Source organism: Haliaeetus albicilla, chromosome 12 (genome assembly GCF_947461875.1).
Source record: "Haliaeetus albicilla chromosome 12, bHalAlb1.1, whole genome shotgun sequence".
In the NCBI taxonomy this organism is placed as follows: domain Eukaryota; kingdom Metazoa; phylum Chordata; class Aves; order Accipitriformes; family Accipitridae; genus Haliaeetus; species Haliaeetus albicilla.
The window spans coordinates 28733380-28744200 of NC_091494.1; the positions used below are offsets into that span (position 1 = coordinate 28733380).

Genomic DNA, 10821 nt, shown 5'->3' on the forward strand with positions numbered 1-10821 from the left:
GGGGCGGCGGCGGGAGGGAGGGACGGAGACCGGGCCGTGGTCCAAGAGCAGCTTTAGTGCGGTGTCACCGGGCGGGCCTGCCGCCGTGCAGGGCCCCGGCCCGCCCGGTTAAGGCAGACGGTGGCAGAGGCAGCGGCGAGCCCCATCCTCCCCCTCGCCCCGGGGGCACTGGGCAGGCGCAGCCGCGGCCCCGGGGCAGCAGTGTGCCAGCCCCAGCAGGCAGCCGGGACCCCCCCCGGGCAGCCCCCCCACCGGGGCAGTGAGCGAGTGCCAGCCCGAAGCAGCGTGTGCGGGCAGCCCCCCACCAGGCCCTCACTCCTGGCCGGGGTTGGGCTTGATGAGGCCATAAGCCACCGCCTGCGCCAGGCTCTCCTTGGCCGCCTGGGCCACGCGTGGCTTGTCCTTGTCCTTGGCGAGCACCGAGAGGATCTCCAGCATCTCGCTGGCCATGAGCTGCTCCGCCACCTCCCGCTCGGCCGCCATCATGTTCATCACCACCACGGCCCCGCGGTGCTGCAGCTCCGTGCTGGGGCTCAGCAGCAGGGCCTGTAGGATCTCCAGCCAGTGCACCGTCTGCAGGGGGAGCGGAGCCATGCTCAGCACTGCCCCCTGCAAGAAGGGGGGCCAGCTCCCTGCAGCCCTGCTGGCCCCCAACACCCCCAGCCCTTGGCTCAGAATCAGCCTCAGGTCAGGATAGGTTCCCCCATCTCCCAGGGCCAGCACTGGGATACAGCTCCAGGACAGGAGTGGGAGGGAATATGGGACACTGGGTGCGGTCCCAGGGGGTGCCAGGTGCCCCCACCCCACTGCCAGGCACTCACCACCTGAGGGATCCGCTTGCAGATGGCGGGGTGCAGGGCGGTCAGCATGGCCAGGGTCCCTGAGGCTGCCCGCCGCAGCTTCTCATCCTCCTCCCCACTGTACAGGACCATCAGCTTCAGCCGGTCACTGTCCTCGGCCAGAAACAGCTCCTGCACCTGCAGAGGAGGAGGAGGAGGAGGAGGAGGAGGGTGGGGGACGCTGGGGGGCTGGGAGCCCAGCGCAGACGCCCAGCCCACCCTGGCTCAGCCCTCACCTCCTTGCTCATAGCCATGTTGCACATGCACTCTGTCGCAGCCAGCCGGATCAGCTCGTGCTCCTCAAACATGTACCCCTCGATCATGGGCACAGCCTTCTCCTTCAGGATCTTCTGCCTGTGGCAGGGTGTGCATGAGCACTCCCTGCCCAGGGCAGCACACATCCCAGGCCAGAGCCCCCTCTCTCCCCCCACCCGGTCCAGCTCCTTGCTGGCCCCACCGCCCCTACCGCAGCCTCTCGCTGATGCCAGCCAGGTTGGTTAACGCCATCAGCCCCTCAAAGTTCTCCAAGCCTGTGCGCTGAAGGTGCAGAAGGCTTACCAGGGGTCGGACCACCTCATAGATCTGTGGAGATGGCAGTGCAGGGCTCAAACCCCGAGCGAGGGGCAGGGACTCTGCACCCTGTGGAGAAGGGGGCACAGGGAGCCCTGAGCCCAGACTAAAGGCAGAACTGCTCCCATGGTCAGGCCTCAGCCATTGGGCCTTTGTGGGGAACACCAGGGGTCTTGCCACCTCCCACACCCCAGGGAAGGGGAAACCCATGCTGGCAGTTCCTGCAGCTCAGATCCCACCTTGGCTCACCAGCCCTGTGGCCTTCAGCCCCAGCTGCAGCCACGTCCCTGCTGCTGCTCCCATGCGAGCCCCTGTGCAGCCCTGACTGCAGGAGCCCTGCTTGGCAGACCCCCAGCCCACAGCGGTGACACTAACCCGCTCTCCAGGGAACGCCATCTCTGGGTTGGAGGTGATGGTGATCTTTGCCAGGGCCTGAGCTGCCTTGGTCTGCCCCACCTCGGTGCCCTCCAGGGACAGTGGGATAAGAGCCTGCATGCAGAGACACAGCAGCCAGTCCTGCAGCGAGGTCACAGCAGCCCCAGCTTCCTCAAGTCTCCTGTACGAGGGAGCCAGTGCGATCCTTGCCAAACAAGAGCCACCCCTACAGAGCCCCAGCCCTCCCCAGAGCCCGCTACATGGCACAGGCCAGCAGCACAGCAGGGCCTGTATCCTCACCTTGCCTCCTCCCTGTGCAACCACACCACCCCGGTCCTCCGCCTCCTCCACCAGCGCCAAGAACACCCTAGGGACAAAGCAGGAGCAGCGGAGTCAGGGACATACCGCAGTGGGTCCCAGCAGCACCCAGACACCCGCAGTGGGCGCAGGCTATGCCAGACTCCCAGACACCCCCTTTCTGCTCTTGGGAGCTTGCATTCACCACAGGCACATAAGTGCACCAGCAGCCTCAGAACCCAGCTCCCTCCCTGCCACCCCCCCAGCACACCCATACCTGGAGATCAGCTCCCGGCAGGAGTTGGTGAGTGCCGGGTTCTCGCTCTTCACCATGCAGGCCAGAGCTGACACCACACCAGCCGTCAGCAGCTTCCGCACCCGGCGCTTCACAAAGTCCGGCTTGTCCTGTCCCAGAGGCAGGTCATTGCTCGGCTCAAGTGCCACCAGCCTGCCACCTGCTGCCATCCACTGCAAGGCCTCTGACCTCACCCCGAAGGCCCCAGGGACGCCCTGTCCCCACTCAGGACCGGAGGCTCTGCCCACCCACACACTCTCCTCTGGGGCCAGGGCTCCTAGCAGCTCCTGAGAACAGCCGTGGCCTGCTTACCTTGGGGTGCTGCTCTGGAATGTGCTGCTTGGCGTACTTGGCCAGCTCCAGCATCTGGGGGTCTGGCTCCTCATGGTCATAGCTGTTGGTGCAGTTCACCAATGTGGAGGCAACGGCGTAGAGCACGCTCCTGTCCTCTGACTGCAGCGATAACAGGGCACCCATCACACCCACGATGGAGAGAACAGGCCAGAGCTCAAGCCCACTCAGCACCACTGGGCCCCTTGCACAAACCCCAGCCCCACAGTGTGAGCCCCACAACCCCCTCCGGCACATTTCCCTAGTGCCATGGTGCCCACCACCCAGGGCCGCCGCCACGGCGCTCAGCACACACCTTGGCTAGGTGGAACATGGCCTGCATTGCTGCCTTGTCCTCCACAAACTCCTCCTTGACATCCGCATCGAAGGTGAGGTAGGCCAGGCCCTCCACTGCCCAGCGCCGTGTGCCCGCATCAATCGTCTCATTGCAGAGCCACCTGGGAGAAGGGCCCCGTGAGCCCAGGCTGTGGGGCACCCTGCCTGGCTCCCCTGTGCCCCACAGCTGGCAGCACTCACTTGCGGCACTGCTTGGCCAATTTCATTGTGGAGCCCTCAGCAAACTGCTTCATGCTGAAGTCAGTGCCTCCGGCGGACCCCAGCTTGCAGAGTCCCTGCAGTCAGGAGCAGGGCGTCAGAGCAGGAATGGCCACGGTCACCCCAAGGTGCCTCTGAGAGACCCCCAGCAGGGAGAGGACAGCGCTGTAGGCCCTGCAGCCACAGCCCACCCAGCACCACCCAAGGGCTCAGCACAGCTGCTGCTCCTCCCATCCCACCACGCTCCCGGCGTGCTCACCACCAGCGCTCGGATGCGGATGCTGTCTCTCTCGCTGTGCTTGTAGATCTCCTTGAGCAGGCTGACACCGTTGGCGGTGATGAAGGAGGCACGCTTAGCTTTGTCAGCAGCGTGGATCAGCGCCTCCACCGCTACCAGCTGGTGGGCCTCGCAGACGGAGGCGCAGAGGGACAGCACGCTGTCCATGATCCCATCCAGCTCCAGCACCCTGTTCCCAGCATCTGAGGGGCCCTGCAGCAGGCATGACACCGTCTGGATGGCCCGCAGCTTCCCAGCCAGCTCGTGCCCCTCAAACCAGCTCCTGCAGGGGAAGACCACCAGGAAGGATAAGGCTGAGCCCACCCACAGCCTTCAGCCACACACGGCCCCCTCCACTGAAGCCCACCACAGCGGGTCTCTGGTGGGTCTGCAATCTGCTTTTATCACTAAGAATGAAAAGGTCTGGGGATAGGGGGGCTGCTACTTCCCCAGAAGGCTGCTGGCTGTACGAGACTGAAACCCCGCTCTGCCTGCTCTGCCCCCATGGACGCCTTGGGTCACCTCACGTAGTCCTCGCACAAGTGGTGGAAGTTTTCCCTCTCGGCATCGCATTTCAGGTCATCATAAAGCTTGCTCAGCAGAACCGAGGCACTCATCCGGCTGTTCTCTGTCACGGGCAGGCTGCCCGGGGTGCCACACACTGTACTTCCCACCTCCAGGATCTTCTTCAAGCCTAGGAGGACATGGAGATCAAACACCCAGTTAAGAGCAAAACGGGGTGCACAGGTGGAACCGAGGCACACAGCACCCTGAGGCAGAGAGGCACGATGCCCCAGCGGGATGCTGCTGGCTGTTCTGCTCACCCTGGTCGATCACCCAGAGGCTCATGCTGTTGTTGGTCTCCTTCGGTGACTTCCTGGGCACCACCTTGATGAGCAGGTTGAGGGCATTGTCACGGCCATGCGCAGAAGCCCCTTCCAGTGCTAGCAGCTCCAGGAGGTGCTTGATCAACAGTTTCAGGTCCTTGGAAGAATCTTCCAGAAGACACAGTGCCCAGGAGTCAGCACCCTGGGCACAGGCCTCAACCTTGCCATGGTAAGGCTGGCAGGAGCTGCTACCATGACAAGGGGCTCCTGCCTCCCAGCTCAATCTCATATTAGCCCTGGACCAGAGCCCTGGCTCTGTGGCAGGGAGCAGTGACAAAGGCGGGCAGCAGGAGACAAACCCGCTGCAGCTCAGAGCCTCCCCGGAGTGCTCTCCCCACCCCACGCCAGCCAGCCAGGGTGGCAGGCACTCACCCAGCACCACTGCATCCTCCTTGCCACGGAAGTCCTTCTGCAGGCCTTCCTTCAGGGAATCGAACATCACATGCAGAAGGTTGCAGGCAGCCAGGGAAACCTGCTCGTGCTCCACACCCAGCACCGCTGAGAGACGAGGGGCCCCCAGCTCTGCCAGGATGGCCGTGGTCTGCAGGTACAAGCACAACTGTCTGCTGGAGACTTTGGGGAAGCCTTGGTGCTTCCCAGCACCTTATCGGGATGGTTCCCTGTCACAACAAGGCTCTCACAAACTCAGGCCTGGCAGGTGACAGCTCAGAACTCCTCTGCTCAGCGGGGCTGCAGCCAGCCACAGGCAGAAGCCAGCAACACTCCCCTGCCTGACACGCTTCGCAGCCTCCCCAGCATCGATTTCCCCTGGGCCAGACCCTGTCACACATGAGAGCTGGGCTACGGCAGGACCTACCCGGGAGCGATGCCCAGAGCACAGCCCCACCAGGGTGCGCAGGGCTGCCAGCATCAGGTCGGCCTTAACTGTGTCAAGCAGCTGCATCAGCAGCCGCACACCATCGCTTTGGAAGATTTTCTCTGCTCCAGCCTCCTCTCGTGCCAGCACAATCAGATTCTGCGCAGCCTGCGAAAGGAGAGTCTTGTCTAAGTCACCTGCCCGTCAGAACACAGCCCACCATGCACAGGGAACCCCCCAGCAGGAGCCGGCTGGGCAGCCAGCATGGCTGCAGGCACCTGCCTTCCACCCCCAATCTCCGGGAAGCACGTTCTGCTGGCAGGAGGCCCGGCCTCTGCTGGGCAGCACCGTTCAAGCCAGCGGTGCTGACCTGGGAATACCGTTCCTCCCCTCCTTGCCTTCCAACCAAGCCATGTTGCCCTCCTCTCCCAAGTTCAGACCTTTTGCTTCTTGTCCGCATCCTTTTCTTCAGGATCCAGCAAGATCTGGAACATCTGCGCCACCTTCGAGTCTGTGCAGGACATAGTCTTCATCTGAGAGAGCAGAGTGACTCAGCCCTTACCACTTTCCTCAGTCCACCACATGCACAGGGGGGCCACAGCAGGCCCCAGCCCCCACAATGCCTCCCCGCTCACCTTCTCGTGCATGCTGCTCCCCAGGGCGCGCAGGGCCTCCTGGAAGGCCTTGTTCTTGGGCTCCAGGCTCATGCACCGCTGCAGGTCGCTGACAGCCTGGTCCAGGCGGCCCAGCTTCTGCAGCGCCTGACTCCGGCGGAACAGTGCCTTCATGTCCCGGCCATCGGCTTCAATGGCTGCGGATGAGCAGGGGATCTATTGCAAAGCCCCTCGACTGCTCTGGTCTGCCCAGATGGGCAGTGCACAGAGGCCAGTCCCCTGCCAGCCACCACTGACATTACCTTTAGATGCATCAGCCTCTGCCTTGGCGTAGTCCTCCTACAGAGAGAGACAAAGGCAGCGAGAGGGAAACACCTGATGCACTGCCCATGCAGGCCTTGCTCAGCCCAGCCTGCTGCAGGCAGAGGCAGCACCTACTGCTTTAGAAAGGAGAGCAGGGAAAAGGACTGTGCGGTTTGAGGATGGGAACAGCATCACTGAGGACAGCAAGCCAGCCCAGAGGACATCTTGTCCTTCCCAAAACGCAACCCTCATGGGGTCCCTGAGGAGCCCTAGGGTCCCCGATGCTTTTCAAGTGCTCCCGGTCTACTTGAGCCCCTGAAGTTCCTTGTGGTCCCCCTTGCCTCAGAAACAGTTCCACGGTGGGAGATCAGAGACGCTGTGACTGCCTGGGGAACAGCCCCAGTGCATACACACAGCCCAGGCAGGGATGGCAGTGCCCTGCCCTGGCCCCGACAGTCCACCCAAGAGGTGAGGCAGCATGGGACAGCGGGCAGGGACAGGAGAAAAGGTGCACGGAGGAAACACGGGACCGACTGCGCCCTGCCCGGGGACCGACAGGGCCTCCCAGCGCAGCCAGTGAAGGCGGATGGGCCGGGGCAGCCGCCAGCAGCACAGCCCCAGCAGGCCGGGGCAGCCGGGCAGGTTCCCGCAGGAACCCCGCGGTGAGACACCCGCCCCGTTCTCACCAGCTTCAGGTAGCAGGCGGCCCGGTTGCGGTGCAGCACGGCTCGCTCCGGTTCGCCGTCGCAAAGGCTCAGCGCCTGCGTGTAGGCGGCGAGGGCCGCGGCGTGGTCCCCCGCCTGGAAGAGCGCGTTGCCCCGCTCCCGCAGCTGCCCCGCCGTCACCTGCCGACGGGCACCGGCTGGGACACGCGTGCCGGGGGGGGTGGGACCTGGGCACGGCCCTGACCCGACCCCCCCAAGCGGCCGCCCCGGGGATGGGCCCCTGGGACAGGGGCCCCGCCACCCCCGGCCGCCCCGGGACGGGCGCTGAGCACCGGCCCCCCGTCACGCCAGGCCCAGCCCCGGCCGCAGCCGCCCTGCCCGCCCCGGCCGCGGCCCCGGCCCGCCCGGCGCTCACTCACCACCTCCTCCATCGCGCCTCTCTCGCCGCGCCCGCGACGTCACCGGCGATCGCCCGGGGAACCTGGACGCCACCGCCCGCGTCACGTGAGGAGGGCGGGAGCCTCCAGCGCCGCCTCACGGCCTGGCGGTGCCGGCACCGGCCACGTGCGACCTCGTGTGCGTGTGTGTCCGCCCCCCACCCCCCCCCCCCCCCCGTGCCCCGCTGATACTCCCGGGAGACTCGACCCGGCCCAGCCCCCCCCCGCACCCCCCACCCCCCGGGCCCCCGCCCCGCCCTGCCCGCGGCCCCCCCTCAGCAGGCTCGGCCGGGGGGCGGCGGCGAGAGCCCCCCGGGGGCGCGGCGGCCGCAGGGCGGCCGGGAGCGGGGCTGGCGCCTCCCCGGGGGTCTGCAAGGCGGGCGACAGGCGCGGGGCAGGAGGCGGCCGAGGCGGCAGCGGCGGGTCCGGTAGAAGTGGAAGAGGTCAACAGCCATGAGGAGGAGGACGAGGAGCCCGTAGAGCCCCACAAAGGGCAGAGCCAGCGGGTTCCTGCGGGGGGGGCGGGGGGGGCAGCTCAGGAGGGAGTGGCCACGGCCCCCCACTGGCACCCCTGAGCCAGGGAGGGCCCAGTCAGGGCCAGTTTTGGGCCCTGGGGTGACACCACACCAGCCCCAAGGGCCGTGCGCTGGGAGCCCCTGCCGCCCCTGAGCACCTCCCAGGCACCATGGCCCCGAGTGCCACAGCCAGGCTGCCACCGGCTCACCGGAGAAGGCCTGGACTGGCCAGGCTGGAGAGGTTCACCCCGGTGATGGCCTCCAGGGCCAGCTGAGAGCAGCAGGACTTGAGGGCGCGCGGGCTGGCACGGCAGCAGTAGCGGTGGCCGGCCGGGTCAGTCAGCCGCGGGCAGTAGAAGCCAGGGTGGTAGCGGCCGTCGGGGCTTGCGTAGCCCTCGCAGAGGTGCAGATTCTGCACCGACACTGGGGCAAGGAGCAGGCGCTTGGCAAGTGCCAGGGCTCAGCCCCCATTGTAGGGTGCTGCAGAGCCCATGAGTGGGGCGCTGGCTGGGCTTCGCCCTTGCATCAAGGCGAGTCAGCGTGCTGGCAGCTGGCGCAGTGCCGCTGGGATGGGCTGCCAGCTCCAGTGAGGTGGCCCTTGCAGGGACGCTGCAGAGCAGAGCCTTCCCCAGCCCCAGCAGCGATGGGCCGGGCGGGGCTGGAAGCACCACAGCCCCGTGGGGCCTCGCTGCCACGGCAAAGGAGCCCCTGGCTCAGGCCTCAGAGTGGGCTCCGGTTGTGGCTGCGCTCCAGGCCAACGGGCAGCACCAGCTGAGCACAGACCCACCCACCCATCACTGCCTGCTGGCGGCCCTGGACCCATGTGTGCCGTGACCTCTGGCACACCCCATCGCCCCGGCAAGGGCAAACATGGGCAAGGAGCATGATGGTGGCAGAGGGGAGGGGAAAGCCCCCAGGCCAGCCCCGATTTCCTCCTGCTGAATGCCCTCCCTGTTCCCCACCACCCCACAGGGACAGCACTTCTCACCCCATAGACATGCTGCAGTGAGACCAGCCCGGGCACCACCACACCTGGGTCCCCATCCCCAGCGCAGACCACCGTCTCCCAGCACAGACCTCCCCCCCAGCCTCCTTCAGGGGCCATTGGGGAGCAGTCCACAAGGGATGAGACCCCAGCAGGGACACAGAGGACACATTCAGGGAGCAGGAGGAGCAAGAACGGGGCTGTACCTGTCCCGAGGAGGCCAGGGCACAGAGCCGTGGCGAGGAGCAGCCAGAGTAGGAGCCCACCCAGCATCTTCCCGGCCGACCCTGGGCAGTGGCAGCTCTGGCTCCGGCAGAGGCAGAAACCACAGCCCCTCCTGCTCCCGCCTCCATCACGGCCCATCAAGAGCCGCTTGGAGCCATTAGAGCCTCCTGCACTCGCTGCCCGCTCCGCAGGGACCAGGGCGGGAGGCGGGGAACGTCACTAATGAGCTTCTCAGGGGCCAAGTGCAGGACGGGAGGCGCCTTCCCCACCCCGCAGTGGGGCATTGGCTGCCAGTCCATGGGCTCTGGTTGGGCACCTCAGCCCATCTGGGGATCCCAGTGTCACGGACGAGGGCCGCAGGCCAGGCTGGGGTGAGCACCGGGCCCCGGGGCTATGGGCAGGCAGGCTGTGCTGCAGCCCCTCAGCAGCCCAGCCCCAGCGGGCAGCGGGCCCTGTGCCAGTAGCCTGGCCCCCTGCCAGCCATGCCATTAGCTGGCCTCTGCCAGAGCCACCAGTGGCACACAGTGCCAGTGCAGGGCCATGGTCCCCTACTCACTGGCACAGCCCCGCAGGATGCTCACATCCCCAGCCATGCACCAGGCCTGGGGTCCTGCCCTGCTGCCCTGCCCCATGCCTGGCCGTCCCTGGGGCAGTGCAAGGGGCCGAGCTGCCGGGGCCAGTCCATGCTGGCTCTATGCACTCTGCCTGTTCTTGGGGCCATGGCTGAGCCTGTGGGATGTGGGCTGTGCTGGAGGCTGTGCAGGAAACAAAGACAGAGCTCAGCTCGCACTATCTCCTCACCCAGCCCTCCCCACAGGTGGCCATGGCCCTCACTGCTGGCACTCCTTAGCAGTAATTAGCCCCGGGGGAGACAGGAAAGCTCAGCAGCCCTTGCGGTCCCCACAGCAACCAGGAGGATGCTCTCGGGGACATGGCTTCCCCCAGCCCCTGGGGCACACAGCAGACAGGTTGCCCAGGCTCCTGAGATGCCAGAGCACCCTCTGTCACAGCTCTGGCCAGCCCGGCACGGCAGCAGTGCCCCAGGGCAGCGCTCCACGGCCCTCATCCCTGAGAGCAGCCAGCACGCCCCAGCCCCAGGAGACTGCTGTGCCAGGCGCTCGCCCCAGCAGCTCAGGAGTGCACATGCAGGTGCTGCAACAGACGATGTACCCCCATCCCCTCCCTGCTAGGCCAGGCCCCCTTCCTGGGGTGCCAGGAGGTCCCCAGTGACTGTCAGCACCTGCCTGTCAGCCGCTGGCAGCCCCAGTGGAGACCAGGCTGTCAGGCTCACACTGGAAGGAGGCTAAAGGCACTGAATTTGGAAGACACCATTCGCATGCTTAACTTGGATGTTGCTGCCTGCACAGGGAGCTGCCTAGCTTTAGTCTGCACCCAGTGCCCCTTGCTCCTGCCAGCACCAGGCGCTGCCTGCCCCCAAGCACGGCTGGGCCTGGCTGTGCCACCGGCCTCTCACAGGTGTCCTGGGGCCCCATGCCTGGCTCAGTCCCTGGAGCACCGGTGGGGCAGGGACCCTATGGGGCAGAGCATGGCACAGCCCCAGCAGCCTGCCCAGCACACCCAGATTGGCCCTGGCCACAGCTCCGAGCCTGCCTCCCCACTGCCTTGGGGTGCTGCCCCATGTCCCCACCTCCCCATGCAACCAATGTGAGAACCACAAACCAGACACAGAGCAGGGCCCTTGGAAACAGCTTCATGTTTCCTACAAGCTCCAGGCGAGCTCAGTCTCCAGTCCACAGCACCTCCCTGGCCAGCTGCCCCAACCCCGCCAGGCTCCTGGCAGCCCCCATGCTGCCCCGTGGGTTAGGGGGAGCCCA

At 66.3% G+C, this 10821-nt stretch overlaps 2 protein-coding genes across 3 annotated transcripts; both read right to left on the minus strand.

The window, feature by feature from the left end:
• Nucleotides 1–35: 35 nt before the first annotated feature.
• On the minus strand, nucleotides 36–7383 carry UNC45A (unc-45 myosin chaperone A). Of its 2 annotated transcripts, none has more exons than XM_069798756.1 (20): nucleotides 7244–7383; nucleotides 6846–7004; nucleotides 6159–6195; nucleotides 5878–6053; nucleotides 5683–5775; nucleotides 5243–5410; nucleotides 4798–4966; nucleotides 4363–4533; nucleotides 4061–4232; nucleotides 3521–3821; nucleotides 3244–3338; nucleotides 3023–3164; nucleotides 2689–2829; nucleotides 2359–2486; nucleotides 2085–2151; nucleotides 1785–1898; nucleotides 1306–1421; nucleotides 1076–1193; nucleotides 822–977; nucleotides 36–573 (listed from the first exon to the last, which is right to left on the minus strand). In XM_069798756.1, exons 1-20 carry the CDS (start codon nucleotides 7253–7255, stop codon nucleotides 313–315), a joined length of 2796 nt encoding a protein of 931 aa, XP_069654857.1. In that variant the 5' UTR covers nucleotides 7256–7383; the 3' UTR covers nucleotides 36–312. The 2 variants fall into 2 exon arrangements, with proteins under 2 accessions (XP_069654857.1, XP_069654858.1); XM_069798757.1 differs by having other exon boundaries at nucleotides 7247–7369.
• A 153-nt stretch (nucleotides 7384–7536) lies between these two features.
• LOC138688282 (protein shisa-like-1) lies at nucleotides 7537–10043 on the minus strand. Its single transcript, XM_069799607.1, has 3 exons — nucleotides 8968–10043; nucleotides 7986–8199; nucleotides 7537–7771 (listed from the first exon to the last, which is right to left on the minus strand). Exons 1-3 carry the CDS (start codon nucleotides 9122–9124, stop codon nucleotides 7537–7539), a joined length of 606 nt encoding a protein of 201 aa, XP_069655708.1. The 5' UTR covers nucleotides 9125–10043.
• Nucleotides 10044–10821: the final 778 nt, after the last annotated feature.

Excerpts from the sequence above, each read along its gene's own strand:
- UNC45A (XM_069798756.1), bottom strand. Across the intron at positions 3,822-4,060 it reads TTGTGCGAGGACTACGTGAG|GAGCTGGTTTGAGGGGCACG; the intron begins GTGACCCAAGGC and ends CTTCCCCTGCAG. Across the intron at positions 574-821 it reads GCAAGCGGATCCCTCAGGTG|ACGGTGCACTGGCTGGAGAT; the intron begins GTGAGTGCCTGG and ends CTCCCCCTGCAG.
- LOC138688282 (XM_069799607.1), bottom strand. The coding sequence starts at position 9,124 with ATGGGCCGTGATGGAGGCGGGAGCAGGAGGGGCTGTGGTTTCTGCCTC. Across the intron at positions 8,200-8,967 it reads CCCTGGCCTCCTCGGGACAG|TGTCGGTGCAGAATCTGCAC; the intron begins GTACAGCCCCGT and ends TCCTTGCCCCAG. Across the intron at positions 7,772-7,985 it reads GCCAGTCCAGGCCTTCTCCG|GAACCCGCTGGCTCTGCCCT; the intron begins GTGAGCCGGTGG and ends CCCCCCCCGCAG.